Genomic DNA, 18,963 nt, shown 5'->3' on the forward strand with positions numbered 1-18,963 from the left:
TATTTCCACGTCTAAATGAAGCCATGTAATTACAACTTTGCAAACTCAATATTTCATCAGTCATATCCTCTCACTGTGTTTGTCACTTTTGTTTTGTGACACTTTTGTAATGGACAGATAGATTTTGTAAAATTTATATGATCCCCGTGCATTCCACTCCTTCAATATAGTTTGGTGGTTGAACAACAATACAGGCTGCACCACGTTCTGCTGAACAATAATCCTTCTGTGTAATGTGTGAATGCTATAGATATATGTCAATGACTTGTTAAACAAGCTCAGAAACAGCCCTTCTTAATAATGCTTCTCCAAGAATAATTTAATTTATGTTTTTTTTTAATGTTTTGTTGTCCAAAAGTGGGCGGCTGAACGCTCTGAAATTGGAATTTGCCTCATCCTCGTTCTCTGCTCCATGTTGGACCTGAGCCAACATCAGCAGCCATCTTTGTGCCAAACTGGGTTGCAGGGTTGGCTGATCAAAAACAATATGAAATGAGAACTCCACAGGAGAAACAAATCATAAATGTGACCTCAGTCTGCTTGCAGTTGAAGGCAGCCTTGTGCTAATGTTTGTGTTTAACTGTTTGATTTAGTCTCCGTGAAGTTGGCCTTGGGCAGGGCAATAGGCTTGGGCTCAATCGTGACAATTAATAATTACAACATTTTTTTTTCTTTAAAAAAAACCTCACGTTTGAAGAGATTTCAATAATGTGTAGATATTATAGGCTACTCATGTCATCTTATGGACTACAGGGTGGCTTCAGGGATTTTGTGGTCTTCAACAGTGACACTATGGTGTTCAGATGGAGTCGATACTCACTGTTTTCTGTTGTGTTGTGTTTCCTTTTCATTACAGTATATCCTCATGTTTGCATGTGCACGGAAATGTTCCAAAGCGCTGCCCTCGGATGCTGTGGGTGGTGCTCATTTCTTTATTATGCATGAAAATAAGTCACATTGGGTGAAATGGGATAAACCTAACAACAATTCAAGACAGACAATTGAAAACACACACTGGGATAACTGTTCTGTTGGCTATTTCCTTTTCTTTTCTTTTCTTTTAAGAAAACAAGGGGTCTTGTTTAAAATGTTGTGGATGTCTTTAGCCTATTTCATGTTTTTATTACCTTATAATAAGGTCCTTTTATGATGAGCTGAATATTGAAATGAATTTTACTATATCCTTGTGATGGGGAGATGTGCTCCCCTGTTTACTTGGCACTTCAGTTTGTTGTAATGCAATTGTTTTGTTATTTCTATGTAAGTACTTGAATAAAGAAAAATATCACTTGCCTTCAGTTTACTTGGGTCTCTACGTGCACACGCACGCCAGCGCATACAACAAACACACGTACACACGCATGACATTTAACTTGATGAATTTTATAAACAAACATTTTACAATAGCGTATGATATTTTCCGTCTGTTATTTTACTTGACTTCATCATCAGTATATAATAAGATGTATTTCGCTTTATGCTTAGAAAAAAAACTCCATAGAGGAAACCGGAGCGGCTAAGCTCCGGACTTCCTGTTTAACCTCGTCTGTTGACTGGTGGAAACCGATGAGGTCCTCGGAAGATAATAAAACAACCCAATGAAACCGGAATAAAAGTTCACTCAAAATGAGCTGGTATGTATTTCTTCCACATCATTAATTTAGCGCATTACAGTTAAAGTAGGGGCAGATAGGACAATTGACAGACACCTAGGACACATTGCTTGTCGTCTCGGGCTCCGGCTATTTCCTGGTAGCGCTACACAAACAGTAGAACAAGAGTTAGCGCTAGCTTATTGAACTCACAAACAAAACCTCTCCAAGGGAATATACAACTGTTTATAGGTGGATAACAGCGTTAGTCTTGAGTCTTAATGATTGCTTTAAAAGTGATTGCTGTATTTCCAAACAATGCCTCTATTGAAAGGTGTTTGATAAAGTCGAGTGTTTGGCTAACTTGTAAGTTACATGATAGTTTGGTTGTTGAAAGTTAGCTAGCGAATTAACAACAAATGAAGAACAGACTGACGCCATTATCTGAGCTCATTGTTTATGTTGTTTTAATAAACATAGGCTGTTTAGCATAGCATGGAAACTCAGTGAAGCTAACGTATGTCAACAGGGTCAACACTGAAGCCATTTAAAGGGATTTGGTTATAAGTTGGAAGCAGCCAGCTGTTACTAGCAAACATTAGCATAGTGACACGCACGTCAGAAGCATTGGGGATTTGTGTTACTTTCTGAACTCTTGTAACTTATCATCCAACGTTATGTATGTCGCATACAGTGGTGATGAATTGAATATTTCCTAGAAAGTAGGTGGGTTACGTTAGGTCAGTGTGTTGATACCGCTCACTGTGGCTTTGGCTGTGGCTTTCACCAGGTATTGCAAGCATCTAGGCCACCCATATGTTTAAATTTTGTTTTAGTGGTGCAACACAAGATTGATAGTTGTTGGGTGGGCTTTTTGGGAGACAGTTGCGTTAAAGGGACAGTTCACCCCTAAATAAATAAAAAAATCGTTTCCCACTTAACAGTAGTGGTATATATCAGTCTCTATTGTTTTTGTGTGAGTTGTCAAGTGTTGGAGATATCATCTGAGAGATGTCTGCCTTCTTTTGAATATAATGGAGCTATATGGTAACTCAAGGTTTTTTCTCAAAGCGCCACAAAATACACTTGAAAAGACACAAAAGTGATGTCTCTTTACAGAAATCATGACCCGGTTTTTCAAGATAGTCCACGGACCTTGTTGTGAGCAGTTTCGTGTCAAAACTGAAGTTATCCATCTATCTAACTATTTAAGGGTTCAGTTGCACTCCGTTTCTTTGGATGTGTCTGTATAATTTGTAATTTTAGCCCCACAACTGAAGTCACTTTAATAAGTTTTATAGATGACACAATTAGGCGATTAATCGTTTAGTTGGCAGACATTTAAAAAGAAATAATAATAACAATTTGGCAAATATTTTGGAGTCCAATTATTAATCATTTTTCAAGCAACAGTGTCAAACAGTTACAGAGTATAGCTTCTAATATGTGATGAATTTTGCTTTTGTTTTGAAACAATCAAATGCAACATGCCACATTTTGTTGTGATAGACACCATTTACACCATTTTTCAATTTCGTTGTCCATTTTAAAAAAGAATTGTCGGACCAATCATCAAAGAAAATACCCCAAATCAAGAAGGAATATGGTAGTGATCACCCTGTCATGTTATTGTGTTATATAAATATATACTTTAAAACCAAGTTATGTTCCTTTTTGAAGATTTCGAAGATTTCAGTACTTTGTCCAGCCACAGATGATTGTGGAACTAATCCTGAATGAATGAAGAGAGGTGGTGTGAACAGTTGGTCTTATGACATAGTCTGAATGGATGATCTGCTCAGATATTAGCTGAATCTGCAAGTCTTGTCATCAGAGCTCTTCCATCCAGCTGGTGACATCCCAGAGAAAGTAAACAACAGCAAACAAGGCTGTATTATCATTTTTAGCCAAATGGCAACAAGAAAAATTAATTTGTAAACAGAGTATGTTTTGTACATTTATGCTTCTTGACTGTTTTCTCAGAAAAGTTTATGTTCATAATATTTCTATATGATACACATGCTACATGTATCAATTAGCTTCCTATTAGCACTAGTTTGTGAGCTAAACTAAGCCCTTCATGATGAGAAAAAGTTCTTTCAAAGATGTCTGAAAGTTTTGATTTTTTATTTGCTCCAACTTGTCTTCTCATTTTGGCCCTTTGTGGAAATGGCTAGTCTTAATCTGTAGAGTAATGTACTCTGTTAATGTTTTGTTCACAGGAAAATATGTCAACCATATATATTTCATTTCTTTTCTCTGGTTGGCCTCTGTTTTTTTTTTTTTTGGCAACAGGTTGTTTCTAGTTTCCTAGCCAAGTTCTGTTTTCTGTTCCTGGGAAACTGGGTAATCTGCTTTAAAGTCTGCATCCATCACTCAGTGTTTATGTTTCAGGGCATTTTGCATTGTCTTTCATAGCCTACAGTGCGTGGTACCAATGGTTTCTTGGGTATTGAATGATTTTTAAAAATCCAAATGGCTGTAAGTTTAAATAGAATAGATCTATAGTTCAACATTGACAAAGTTTTGGTCAGTGCTTATATGTCAAAACTTTTTGGTTGTTTGGCAAAATCTTGAGAATTGGCTGTTAAGACATTAACAGCCTATTTGATACATTGTCCTCACATATTAAGCTTCTGGGCAATGCAGACATGAAGCTGAGTTTGAATTCTGTCTTGTTGACAACGTGAGTTGAATTTCATTGTATCCCTCAGGATTCAGCTATAACTATAGTTGTTTTTTTAGAAACACACAAAGATTTGTTGTACCAGTGCTGTTGAAAAGAGGGTTGAATAGATTTAGTGCTCGTTTCTCACAATTCATGACTGCAATTATAGAGGAAATATGGATAAACTAGCACGTATTATAACAAACTCTTTCAGTTCGTTTGTGACGTGAATGTACATTAACCGTACTTCATAATACGTTACACATTTTTAGTGTCATGGAAGACAGTTATCATGAAGCAAGATGGCGTCACACAGTTCAATCAGACAGTCAATAGTTGGCAAGCGGCGCTACCAGCACGCACCGCCAAACACAAGGTCAAGAGTGGAGTGCCCGACCAGTGAAAAGAGTCCTTTATGGGCTCTGCTGACTGATGCATTCCACTAGGGCCTGCACACTTGCTTCTATGACGTGAGAGGTTTGACTTTGGGGTCATCTTCAGAACAATTCCACTTCCCAACATCTTCAACTAACCCTCTGTGCTCCATGGAATATCCAAGGTCGAATGATGCACTATCCCCCTAATGGCATACACATTTGCAGTTTTAGTGAAAAGCCATTGGTTCTTCCAGTTGATGCATAATGTGTCCCGGATAGAGAAGACTGTCGTGTCTTTGTTCTCGCCTACGTGCTTACTTGATGGCAGTGACGTGTAGCCTATTACAGCAAAGATCAGATAGCTCTGTAAATTCAAGTTGACCAACTTGCTGATGATGATGACAGCAAATGTGTAACAGAGCACTTTTTAATACATCTGGGCCTGAAAATGGGAAGCTGAAGATAATTCACATACCTCGATAGATTGATAGATAAATAGCACTACAGGAAAGAGGTTAGGGTTAGTTGAAAAATATATATTTTTCATCTTGCGGTTAAATGTCTCTTTGGGTTATTAGTTTGTATTTACTTATCTGAGTAAATATCGGTTATGTGTATCTTTGGATTCAAATATGGTTACATGCACAAACATTGGAATGACTGTCGATAATTTTTAATCAAATTGTTCATAGTATTTACCACTACATACTAGGGGCGTCATGATCTTCGAAACCCACGATTCAATTAGACTTTCAATTTTACAGTCATAATTTGATTCAGTTTTTGATTGAAACATTTTTATAAGCACTGATGGCATAGTTAGAATATCGAGTCCTGAATCATAAAGATCAAGAGATCATTGGTTTCCTGTTCTGACAACTGTCATTCACATTGTCAAATTATTAAAAAAAACAAAAAAACAACAACAAACAATAGGCTACATGGTATCAAGTATGATATAACTGACATTTTTTTTAAATGTACCTCACTAAGGCCATATGGTCACATTTGCAAATCGCCAATCCTACTTTTGATTTTTGATCATTTGAATTGAATGCCATTTGAATCCATTTTTAATTTAGAATCTCAATTGTAACAGCCCTACCAAATACCAAGGCAATGTTTAGCTGAACTACCCACGCTTGTCATCACTAGGCTTAGATTTGTTTTCAGAAAAATTTGGACTTCAGCTGGTGTAACACATAAGTTTTCTGTCTTCAGCTGTCTTGTCTTGCGGTCGGGACTCTGCCATGTCAGACATTAGTTCTGGGTTCACAGGACCCGACTTACCAGTGTTTCTAAATGTGACAGCCCCTACAGAAATATGGCTGTGTGAAGAAACATTAGAAATGATTCTCACAGTGACTACCATCCTCCCTCTTTCTCATTCTCTCCCTCTGGTTGCCTGCTACATTTTCCCTCTCCCTCCCCGAAGCACACTTCACTCTGTGTGCTTGCCAATTCTCATGAGCAGTTGAAGAGAGTGACCACTTTCCTTTGGCGCTTTGTAGAAGTGGATATACTCTGAATCTATAACATTGAGGACTCTCTTCAGTGTTTTTTCCTCAGGCAAATATATCCTCTGGTACATTAAAGGGAAATCCACCCTAATATAGTTAAACTTGGACAGACTTGATGTCATCGAGAAACAAATCCAGTCATGGTCAGTTCTGCCAAAATGTAGCAAAAGAGTACATTTAGAGCTAACATTTAAATATACGTTTCATGGCACATTACTGGCTGTTTGGAACACTGTAACATTTATACTTAACTCTTCCATTGGGTTTTTACTGTTGATGCCATGATTTTCTCCCTGACACACCCACCAAATGGGAGCAAACATCAAAAGCCGTTGCCAAACGTTGTGCAATGTTGGTAGAAAACCAATTGTCTAACCAGAAAAACATCAACCAATGCAAAATTGGGAAATCGTCTTGAATGCACCACCAGTGCTCTCCATTTAACAGGGAATGTAAAACACGGAATAAATAAGTAACAGCATATTTGTCTATTTTAATATTACCACATTGGCTGTGTTTTAGTAATATGCAACCATCATGTGTCCTCTTTTTAGATATGAGTAATGTTATGTTCCTTGTAATTTCCATTATAGAAATGTTAATTGTTAAGATGGACACACACAGCTATTGTACATATTTGTGTATTTAAAGCTTTATTAATTGAGGAAGTCTCATTGAGATCAAGGTTTCTTTTACAAAATAGACCTGAGAAAAATGACATACCACAAAAGACAATTTAGTCAAACAAAGCAATCATCTAGCACAGACACACTAATTAAAACAATCACAAACATTATTAGCAAGAAAACCTTTAATGTCCCTCAAAGGAATCTGTGTCTTCAATTTGTTTTGCAGTTTGTTCCAGTAGCAAGGTGCATGGTGCCTATTAGTATAAAATCTGTTTATATATATATATAAGTCACTTGTGTAGCTGGGTGTAGTTGTAATTTCTGCCTGAATTATGGATTCATCATTCATAAACACCGGAAAAGTATGTGGGTAAAGGTCTCACAAATCATGAGGGCATATGCCAAACAGCAGTGGTCCCAAGAAGTAGAAGCTCAGCCGCACTGACACAAAGGGTAATGGGATACTTGCTCATCACAGTAAACTAGTATTAACCTTCTGAACCCCACAACCTGCCCTCTGGTTCGAAAGGCCTGTTTTCTCATTAAAAAAATCACCACAATTTCACCATTTATCATGGCCGGAAACTGTAAAAATGGATCCGATTTTCAAATTCATGAAGGTCCTTAATTAATCATGTCTGACGAATGTTTCTACCTGGAAAAGTAACAAAATCTAAGCTTATAATAGTGGTATTTCTTAAAAATCACTAAATCTACATGTCTCATTTAAAATGTTGCCTAAAATAAAACTGTTTGCGCTAACTTGTTTAATATTACACAAAAGGTAGTTTTGAGTTCTCCCTGCTGCTGTTCATGATTGTGCTTTTTCCATAGAGGTGCAAAAATGAGGCCACAGTGAATAAAATGTGACTCTGAAAGTCTTAAATGTAATGTTGAAAACTGATCCTGGGAGTTTTAGTCTGCGTGAGGCTGGTTGTCCTTATTGTAGCTGTGGGAAAGCACTGATTGATTTCCAGCCTGTATTCAGTTAATTAAATTAATTCAGTTAAATTATGCTGCTGTTGTATTTTGGAAAGGTAACCCAAACAATTTCAAAGGCATTTACATACCTACGTACTGTTCTGACGTTCTAGTGTAGTAATCAGGTAATCAGAGAAAGGTGACTCACGTTAGATGCTGGTGAGTAATTTCTGTGGTTATTTTCCGTCTTGGCTCACCCAAATGATGACACAATGGGTGAAACTTCTTTCCTGAGCCAAAACCAAGGAAACACATCGGCATCAGATTCTAATAAATCAATTCATTCAAAACTTCAATTAAGATAAGATCAGGACAGGTTTTTTTTTTTTAAAGGACCTAAACTAGCACCAACGCAGAGCCAGCAAATCAAAACAAATCTTGATACCTGAGCCCCTAATGAAACCTGTTTTTTTTTTTAACTAGATCAATCCTGCTGTTATTTGACCATGTTGAGTTTTGTGATTGAGCTGTCATCAAAGGGATCTTCAGTAGCATTCCCTGGTTGCACAACGAAGCCCTACATCACACCCTCTCTTTTCCATCTCATTAGTCTACACACCTTTCTTTTGACGCAGCTGCTGCCTCACCCTGCCTGTCAGCAGCAACTGTCCATCATATAGCTTAGATTTCAGGCTATTAGTTTCACATCAATGACAACCTACAGCCAAGCACATTGGTAAAGCAGTTTTTTTTTCTGTCTTGTGCATTCCCGAAGCACTCTGATGCTCAGCAGCGACTTGTTAAGCAATGGCAAGGTTTTGAAATGAGGATAAAAGATTGTGTTTTAACTAAGAAGGAACAGGTTTCTTTTTACCAAAACTATAGTCAGGTGTCGCTGTGTTTGTCTTTCAAGAGTGAAGAAAAGTTTGTATTTCATTCTCAAAATGAGGTGCAACTAGTGGAGTTACACTAAACCCCAAGACATGTTTTGTTTTTGGACTGAATTGTAACACTGGTCTCAAGTGTCCTCTTTAAAAGCAAGTCATTGTCCTAGCTGAACCTTTTTGAGTTCCTACATATGAGGGGGTCGAGGGTTCCTATTTTTCCTGATATACAATATAGCATGTGCATCTGTTTGATTGCCTGTTGGGGTCATGCAATAAAGCCACACTGAGAAGAGGGGACAACCACTTCTGTTTAGTGATATCCGCCTGCAATGGGAGCCAGATGTGTTTAGTGATGACATGTAGTTAATCTGCATGGCTTTGACCGCACACTCCAGAGAAGTAGGAATTAACGGCTTTAGTCTGTTGAGGTCAGGGCGCTCATTCACCTTTTTAGACCTATACCAGCCTCTAGGCACCCATCATGCAACTGAGGACAATCTAAGCATTCGGTCATTTCACCTTTTCACCTGTCATTTGTTTTTGTGTGATTTCAGGATTCCCTTCAAGATTGGACAACCAAAGAAGCAGATTGTCTCCAAAACTGTAAGTCCCTCACTAGAACATAAATTGACTCAATTTACTCCACAAACAAAAAGGTGTAGTGTATAAAATGCAATCAAGTCTGTCAATGGAAAAATAAATACTTGCTTTAAGGCAGTAAAAAAGCATTTTTCAGAAGGTTTAGCTGTAGTTTTTAAGCTTTACAAATGGCATATACAACATGAATAGTAGTCTAAATAATGGCAGGGGCAGAGGTGGTTACCTTGAAGTGACAGTGAGTGGGTGATCTCCTTGCTGGAGAAAACCACTTCCACAGTAATAGGCCTGTGGCCCGGCAGTCACTGTCAGACTGGGTTTCCAGCTTCCTGTGCCATCCTAGGAGTGGGTTAGGCACAGCCCAGTTGGATGATCCACTAGTGACAAAGTGTCAACTGCCCTCCTCGTTGTTTTGGCCACTGTGTTTACATCCAGGAGCCCACAGAACCACAAGACAGGAACCCATGCTGCCTCTGTAACCTGCTTGGCATATTTTAGAGGCACGGTTGGACAAACTGTCTTAGCCCTTATTGACCCTGGGAACTTGATGCACTCTAGTATTTTTTGCCTTAGCTGTGGTATGGCTCAAGAACTATTGACATAAATGTATAGTGATAAACCATTGAACAACATTGGTAACACAAACCATCAGACTCCAAAAACTCATGTATATAATTCATTCAGACTACATACAAGCACTGGTTGTTGTTTAGTTTGTATTATCCCTCTCTAATTCTATTAAACTTCTTCATTGTTCAGAAAATGTAAACAGGAATTTTCCCCCAACTTTGTTCTTGATTTAATTCTTGGAACAAGTAGTTTCTCAGACTCTGTGATCATAAACTGCTATAGAAGTATTGTGTGTTCACAAAATAGTGATAATCCAATTGGCACACATTTTAAATTACATTTTACTTGAAATATTTTCTTTTTTTTTAGGTTGAAAGAGACTTCGAGCGAGAATATGACAAGCTCCAAAAGTAAGTGTGCATTTTGAACCTAGGTCTATAATAAGTAGGGCTGTACCGAATAGTTCAAAGCTTTTACAAAACATTGGCATTTCAATTCTAAATCAGCTTCTTCTTTTTTTAAATTAAACCTATATTTCTGCATAGTTGCAGACTAAGAATAGGCTACACTATTTTTTTGCTCACATGTATTTATTTTGAAGAATTAAAAAAAAAAAGGAAAAAAAAGACTCAACCCTCTTTTATTTAGTCCAATGAATCACTATTTCTATTTGCTGTTCAAAAACCTCAATAGAAGGTTTGAATGTAAACAAAAAAAAAACTTTCGGTACAGCCCTTATATTAAGTGACACAATTAAAGAGGGTTCCTATATGTGGTATTTAAGTGTCTTTGGAGAGTTTGTGATTATAATACAGGGTTACATTATTATTTTTCTGTAAGTACTGTTCTTACAGTGAGTTATCAGTCAGAGGTCTTGTTATGCCAATAATAATATTTGTCTTATTATCTTTAAAAAAGTATGCTAAGTAAACTGCCATAATAAACAACACATTTCCAATTAGGATGTAAAATGAAATAAAACGAGTAACCTTATGAAAAGTGTTTTTTATTGTCTATCATAAAATATATATTAGTCATTATCCATTCTCCAGTCAGACAAATATTAGTAAGAAATATGTACCACTTTATGTAGCACTTTAACAAAGATGTTGATGTCTTAAACTGTTGGAAGATCTATTCATAAATGTATGCATGGCAATCCACAATCATATAGTTTTTGTGTACTAAACAAGTATTTGTACAATTTTACATATAGGTATTTGGGCTTTACATGTTAATGAAGCATTCTGAGAATCTCACACTTAACATGCTCCTCTTTGCACACACAGTTTCTTTGTCACACAGTTTGCCAGTCCCTGCTGCGTTTGGGTGCTTTTTTTTTCTCAACATTGAACTGTGAAAGGAACCACGTTAGAGCTTTGTTGGAATCTGAATTTAGAAATTGGAAAAGAGGGCTTTCTTTCTATTAGATGCTCCCCTCAGCCACTGATAAACTTAGATTAAAGTGAGAATTTGTAACATTTCCTGTAAATGCACATTATTGTTTATAAAGTATTGCATTAGCTTGTGGATGTAGACATTCTCAAGGTTTTTTTACAAGCCAGTAAAAAGCCCAAACTAAAAATTAGATACATAAATGTTGCTATTACTTAACCAGCTTACTTTGAATTGAGTAATATGATGTCAGTGTTTCTATGAAACAGAAGAATGAGGAGTTCAGAGCACTGAAGCACCCAAGACCTGAGAGCTCAGTACATTGGGGCCTTCTCTTACCGCGAGGCTGAGGTTATAGAAACTCCCCGAGGGCCCCGCAGAATGAGTGGGAGCACCATTTTTCCTCTCAGGTTTTGTTGAGTAGGAGGGCCCATTATCAGGAAGGTGTGGTGCCAATAGACCTTATAGATGAGTCAGAGCAGCAGGCATGTACAGACTTTTAGGTTCTCCACCCTAGAGATCCATATCAACACACTGTGGTGCATCTGTGGCCTAAATATACTTGGTAGGCTTCACCGTGATTCCTGTTTTTGAATTATGTCTGCCTAAAAAACGATTTTGGTTGAATTTGACTTGATAATGAGTCTAAAATAAGTATTATTGCCTTGTGCACAGCATGCTTCTCATAGCCTAACTAAAGTCTGACTAATACAGGATTTTTGAGGTCAATACTGATATCAATATTTGAGTGAAAGAAGTGTGATAAGCTATTTTTTTACAGAAATGCATTAAATAGATAAAATATTTTAGATGAAATCCTTAAACGTGCAATAAGTAATTTTCTGCTGCTAGGTTTCTCTTAATCAAAACAATAACAAAGACTGAACAATGCTGTTATTGCCGTCACTTTCTCTGGTTAGGATTCCTTTTGTGTTATCTGCAGTTGTCTCCTCCTCTCTAAAAACAAACAGACCATGTGGTTTAAACTGGTGAAAACACTGAATGAAAGAGTCTTTCTCTGATGCTGTTTGGCTTACGGTAGAGGGGCTGCTGCTAATATTTGCTCAGCTTGTTTCTCTGATAACTTAAGATCCAGACCTTCAGAAGGTTTATACAAGGAGCCCAATTATCCGCAGAAGTCTCCTCCACTCTAAAACAAATGGACCGAGCAATTTTAACTGGTAAATATCCTGAATAAAGCCGTCTCATTGTTTAGAAGGCTGATAACTAAGATCCATACGTCAATGACATAGACTGTATAAAATAGGTTGATGACTAAAGTCCTTCATCCGTTTAGAACATATAGTTATTAGTAACCAAGATCTAAAAAACGTATTTTAAATTTATGACTGCTACTGCTATTACAACCACACCACATGCGCAAAGGTGATATGATGCCATTGACAGGTGGCGGGCATGGAGCATGATCTGATTTCTCAAGATTTATTAAATGGTTGGAAACATTTGGTATAAGTACGCAACTCAACAAAATTTAAAACATAGGTCTAGTAATTTTGAGAAATTTTGATGCAAAAATGTTAGATATTATACTTTGAAATTTGTTAAAAAAAAATTCAACCAAATGTATATAATAAGCAGGACATCATAGTTTGTTTGTGCTCTCTCAATTACACACTATGTAACAGCATTTTTTCTGATAGAATATTCTTAATTTATGTACAATCATACAATATATCTGCAATTAGCAAATTTCCCTCAATCTTTCGGCCTGGTTAATTTATCTGTTTAGCTGTAAGCTGGACACGCACACACAACAAAACAAAAACATGGAATCAATACATGACAGCCTCACTTCATTTAGCAGCTTGAATGCTAATTGGCTTAACTGATTGCCTGACCTGGTTCCTGTGTGAATGGCAGTGAACAGGTATTAACCGGAAAGGAATCTGGTGTGAATGGTCAAACTCGGTTGAATGCCTGTTCATTATCTAGTGTCATGCGAAGGATTTGTGTGTGAAAGTCCTATAAAATGCAATAGCGTCTTTTCAGTTTTCAAGAGCCGATGTGGCTGCACAGGCCCAACATTGGGGCACTGGAGCAAGGAGCAGCAGCTGTTCCACTAGGCCGCTCTATTAGCACCTTTTGGAAAGAGACTCCAGGCTCACCTGGCACTCATCCAGCATGGCTCTCTCACTGTCAGCGCTGACAGAGTAGGAAAGATGCAACAGTATTGTGCAACACATTTTAAAGTAGGAGGTACTATCTGGAACACGAGTTTCACATGCACGAACAAGCACTACAAGAACACATCTTGAGTGTACAGGCGTTGGTCTCAGAGCATGCTAGTTTGTTTACATAGTGAGATGCTTTCACCCACTATCCTGCAACCCGATCTCCATGACTGGCAGGGTTTTACTGTTATACTGTTATTTTCCTCATTCCATATTTGTCTCCTTTCATTACTCTCATGTGTTAACTGTGTCAGCCAATTAACAAGACTATTTTAGTTTTAGTTTGTTTTGCATGGTGCCCTTCATTGACTTCACTGGCATTCAGAATTGCATTCAAAACAGAGTCGATTTATGCAGTATGATGTCTCAACTGATTCTAATTGCTGCCATCACAAGGACAGAAATGATAAAAACTGACCACATGTCAGTATTTCCAGATGTTTTTAACAATGTCAGAATCAATTTTCTAGCTGCAGGTATGACTCAAAACAGAACTGTAATATAATAGCTGCATGGAAATATTGCCTTTTCGGTCAGCTTTTAAATTCTCTTAAGATGTTCTCAACAAAACAGAAAAATTGTGATGATTGTCTGATCATATGGGACCTGAACTCTTCATAGCAAATTCATTGTCCAGGTCTACACGGAAATGTACTTACTGGCCAACCTATGTAATGGAAACAGGAAGAAGCCATCTAATTATTACATACTGACTAAATCCTGCCTAAAGTATTACTAATAATATTGACTGTAATGTGCTTAGCATTTGCTGCAATTAGGATCGACTATTTCTAACTATCTGGAATGTAAGAGTACATTTTGATTGCTTTAGAGGAAGGCTGATATGGCTTATGAGACCCAGTTACATCTAATTGGCGAGAGAAATACAAGAAGTTACTGTGGAGATTGTTCTGACAGAATTTTTTTTTCCTGTGGTGTGAACAATAAGGGATGAAGTTACATCATTTACTGCAAATGACATTTTTGGAACAACCTCCATCTGGTCTGTGGCGATTCATTGCAAAATCCTAAAACACGTCAAGACAAACAAAAGCATGTAGAGGACAAGTTATGATAGGAAATAATTAATGATTTTTAGTTACCCTTAGACCCTACATCTACACAGTTTGTAAGGGCAACAAACAAATGAATAAATTAAATTGCAATTACAGATTGCAATCTAAAATCAAAGCGGCTACAAATATAGACTGACATGGGCTAATTCCACTTAATGTTTCTGCTACCCCGTGTGCTATTTTGTGACAAATGTACAAAATCTACAAAAATGTACTGTATTTAACTAAGAAGTGATTTGGCTTCAAAACTCTGTGGATTATGCCGTACAAGCTGCTTGGTTTAATTTGATGATAACACAATATGTTGCTGTTTTTGGAGTTGAATATTTCCTATACTGTCCTGTCGCTTGCTTTTTTCTTTAATGAAATGGAGTTGTGTGTCTGAGCTTACTCATTGTATGTTTTATGGAGAGTTAAAAGCTGCACTGATAAACAATTATAATAATACTATTACATTTTAACTGGGTTAAGAGGCAGTATCAGGGCAGCAGAGAACCAATCACATTCATGTTTAGTTCATGCACCTGTGTTTATGCTGGAGTAACCCACTGTTCGTTTGTTTCTCATCTGCCAAACAATAAAAAAACACTGCCAAAACCCTGTATTTGAAGGCACCAGACTGCCATTTGTGGTTTTCATAGCTATATGTGGGTTACCAATGTCCTTAAATCTTGTGGCCAGTGGCCATAGTGCCCCCACCAGAAATCCTATGGGATTACACAGCTATTGTCTTCCTTGTTAATATAATCCCTCAAAGCAAAGATGGAAATGAAGCCACCGCGTTCCCTTTTTCATCAAACCAGGCACAGTGATATGACAGCAGTCTCAGGGGAGATTCTAAACCCCTCGTTTGCCTTAATTGATATAATGAATGGCATGTGTTTTCAGCCTCCATAGTCTGGTAATTGCCATTTTTAACACCCATCAATGGAATATGTGCAGTGGAATGATTGAAGACATTAATGCTTTTGAGCGGAAATGTAGTTGACAGTAACAAGAAGGATTCCCTGTATTATTAATTAGCTAACGGATGTTATAATAACATTTTATGTGGAATCAATGAAATGTGTAATTCCTTCTTGAACCATGTTTTTTATATACTAATTTCCTTTTCTAGGTTTTTGGTTTGGATGTTCTTTGTCCATGTCAACACATTGACTGGATCGAATAGATTTTAGAATGTATATAGACTAATTATGATACGGTTGTGGAGACAATGTGCAATTTTCTTCATGTTTGTCATTTCTCCTTTGACTAATGCCATTGTTTGTTAAACATTTCAGTGTTTTTACTGTATCACTAGACCAGAAACTGGTTGATAATCATTCTTCTTCTTGTTTTACAGGCTGGAGGATCAGACAAAAAAGCTTCACAAGGACATGAAGAAAAGCACAGAGGCTGATTTAGGTGTGTTCTGCCACCAACGTGTGTGTTACCGCCTGGTGTGCATTGATCTCCACTTGTTCACCGACATACTTGATGTTGCTTGGCAGGTTTTTCAGGGCTAGAAAGACGCTTTGGTTGTCTTGGTTTGTTTGGTGGTGCATCAGTTCTCTGAACGACTCAACAAATGAGACGAGAAAGATTGCGGGCCTTCGCCTTAATCTTTTATAGGTTTTTCCAGGCTATCATAGTGTGTGTTTGGGGGTTTTGAATGGAGGGAAACCATGTTTATTCTACTTTTTATTTGCTTATTTGTTGGTTTCAGAGTTGTGTATTTGGGAAGCAGCAGTAGACATGGCCTGTGGTAAGTAGTCAGTTGTGGGGGTGGAGGAGCAGGGACGGATGGAGGAGTGAGAGGCTTCTTCATTTCCTCTCCTTTGTGCTCTGGAATATGGATGTCTGCATCATCAAAGTGTCATAGCTGTCAGGCCCTCATTATCGTTAATGGATTCCATCTGTTGCACAGGTCCCGTCTCCACCAACTGCTACCAAACAAAGAACTGGACCTATTCCGCATGTCAGCACTGCATTTAATACACTGCTTTCTATATCACCCATCATTTATCAAGTCAAGGGTGGTGATATGCAGGGCTCTATTGAACTCACTTCCAATTAGCTGGTGAGGGACGATAATATCTTTTAAGGCTTGCTCTGGTTCACAATATCAATTAGACTAAGTAGGAAGGCAAAGACAGTAGCAGAGATAACTGTGCTTTTCTTACTGAGGAATTGTTCATGGTGTTTCAGCCCCAGGTGATTACAAGGGGCTTCACTTATTTGCACCTTACAAACACAAATAATTAAATCACTACCCTCCGATCACCTTTTGGCTGTCATGACCCTGCAATAAACAGGTCTCTCAGTCATACCAGACAAGGCCAAATCAAGCAATTTGTTACCTGTCAAATGGAGATAGATGCAGAAACGCCACACTATAATAATTGATTGGTTGAAAATTGGTCTTGAGAGAATCCCGAGGGAGTGTGAAAAGAGACCAATGACTGTTCCAGATCTCCATGAAGCCCATTTTCACCACAGTCTCTCCTGTCAGCTTCTATCTCCTCAGTGAAGCTCATTTATTTTGACTGTGAAGCCATAATCTGATACGTGCTCTGTGTCTAAACAAAATGGCATGAGCACAGATTAACAATAATTGGTGCTGTCAGTGTAGAAACGTTGCAGATATTCTTGGTGCTCTGGTAAATACTCAACATGGCATCCAGCCTCATCAACCCCTCAGATTTTTACAATAGGGGCAGCTCCACGCCATTTTGCTTTTCTTATTTAGTTCTTTCCCAAACGCTCATTTTTGAGGAGGTAGAATAGCTCAGTCTGTGGGGACTTGGCCTGGGAACCAGAGGGGTACCGGTTCAAGTGGAGTGTGGACAGGTATTTGGAGAGGTGCCAGTTTGCCTCTTGGGCACGTAAGGGTACCCTTGAGCAAAGCACATAACCCCCAACTACTGGGAGTGCCTGTCCATGAGCAGACCCTTCACTCAATTCTCTCCATTAATGCATGTGTATAGGTCCTGTTGGTGCAGGAGTGTGTATTATGGGCGTGTGTGTGTGTGATGTGTAAAAAATAACAACAGAGTAAAAATATTGAATTTCCCTTGGGGATCAATAAAGTATTGTTTTTTTTTTCTTCTTGAGGACCCCACCACATAGAAACTCATACAGTACACTGATGAAACACGTAAAGCCTTAGGGCAATCCACAAAAATGGTTTAAGAAAAATGCACAAATCTGGCATGAATGGGATTAGAATGTGTAGATGAGGACATCTTCAGTAACCATTTACATGGACTGTAGTCCACATGATCGTGTTTTCACAATAGCTGTGCTGCTACTGCATGGTACGGCTCTGCTTGGTTCGACTCGCTTTTGTGACCAGGTCCCTCTCTTTATTTTTTCATTCAACTGAGTTGGTACCTGGGGCATTCTCATCTGATCAACGCAGCACTGCCGTATGAAACTGCTTTGACATCTTCTATGCGACACTGCATTTTATTAAATCTGGGTCATGTGAGAAATCAAAGAGAAATTGCGGCAATTCTCTCCAACCAGTCAGTGGTCTGTAGTGTTTTAACTCCACCTTCTCGTATCGATTCAGCTCACTTGCAAGCTCTACCGAGGTGGTACTAAAAAGTACCAGGTACAAAACTTTTGTTAATGGAAAACCACAAAGGGTCGAGTCAAGCCATACCATGCAGTGGAAAAACGCTTAAAGTTATCTTTCTTTGTTTTAACAGAATCCTCTGCTTTGTTTGTTTGTGTATTTCAGCCATGTCCAAAGCAGCAGTGAAGATCTCTGCAGACCTGCTGAGTAACCCACTGTGTGAGCAGGACCAAGCCTTCCTTGAGTCCATGACAGCTTTAGATACATCCATGAGAAGGATGGACGCCTTCAACCAGGAGAAGGTCAGACCTATCCACAGTCTTCCACATGTTTATTTTTAAGTGTGCTATCTCACTCTTTCGCTGTCTTTCTCGTCTTTGTTTCCTTGGCACTTGCCATTGGCACACATAGCATTGGATTGGTATCGGGGGAAATGTCTTTCCTTTAGACATACAAAGTAGGAAACTAGATGAGTTTTTGTTGAAAATGCGTGTTTTCATATTTGTCAATATTGTGCAGCCTGTGGACTAAAAACTATCCGTATGTCTTTCCTTCTGCTGTTTTTGAAAAGCATCTGTGGCATCATCCTCTATAAGCTCAAGCTACTGGTTATCAGCTGTGAAGATTGATGCATTTGTGACTCACTGGTGTCGAAAATAACTCATACAATGGAAAGCCATTTTCTCAACAGGAAAATATGCCCTGTTAGAAGATTTCATAGATTTAACTCTTCTTGGCTTGCATGGTGAACAAGTCTAGTAATTGTATTGCTTGCATTAATTATTGAAACAAACATTTGTCTTCAATGCTGCATTTTTTTTACATTAATTGTTAAACCCATACAGTCTTGAAGGGTTACAGCAAAAAGTAAATTGTTTCCTCCTTCATTGAGAAGAGCAACTGTAATCATCTCAAATTTATAATACTTACACCACTTATATAAACTTCTCAAATCCTGTTTTTGTTGGGAGCACTAG

The 18,963-nt window shown here is 38.0% G+C and overlaps 1 protein-coding gene across 1 annotated transcript in view; it reads left to right on the forward strand.

The window, feature by feature from the left end:
- Window positions 1-1,501: 1,501 nt before the first annotated feature.
- bin3 (bridging integrator 3) overlaps window positions 1,502-18,963 on the forward strand; it is a 32,463-nt gene continuing 15,001 nt past the window's right edge. The window contains exons 1-5 of the mRNA XM_059336243.1: window positions 1,502-1,634; window positions 9,149-9,197; window positions 10,131-10,171; window positions 15,770-15,831; window positions 18,152-18,288. Coding sequence (XP_059192226.1) covers window positions 1,627-1,634; window positions 9,149-9,197; window positions 10,131-10,171; window positions 15,770-15,831; window positions 18,152-18,288 — 297 coding nt within the window. The 5' untranslated portion in view covers window positions 1,502-1,626. The remainder of the gene's footprint in view (window positions 1,635-9,148; window positions 9,198-10,130; window positions 10,172-15,769; window positions 15,832-18,151; window positions 18,289-18,963) is intronic.

Source organism: Centropristis striata, chromosome 7 (assembly GCF_030273125.1).
Source record: "Centropristis striata isolate RG_2023a ecotype Rhode Island chromosome 7, C.striata_1.0, whole genome shotgun sequence".
NCBI lineage: Eukaryota > Metazoa > Chordata > Actinopteri > Perciformes > Serranidae > Centropristis > Centropristis striata.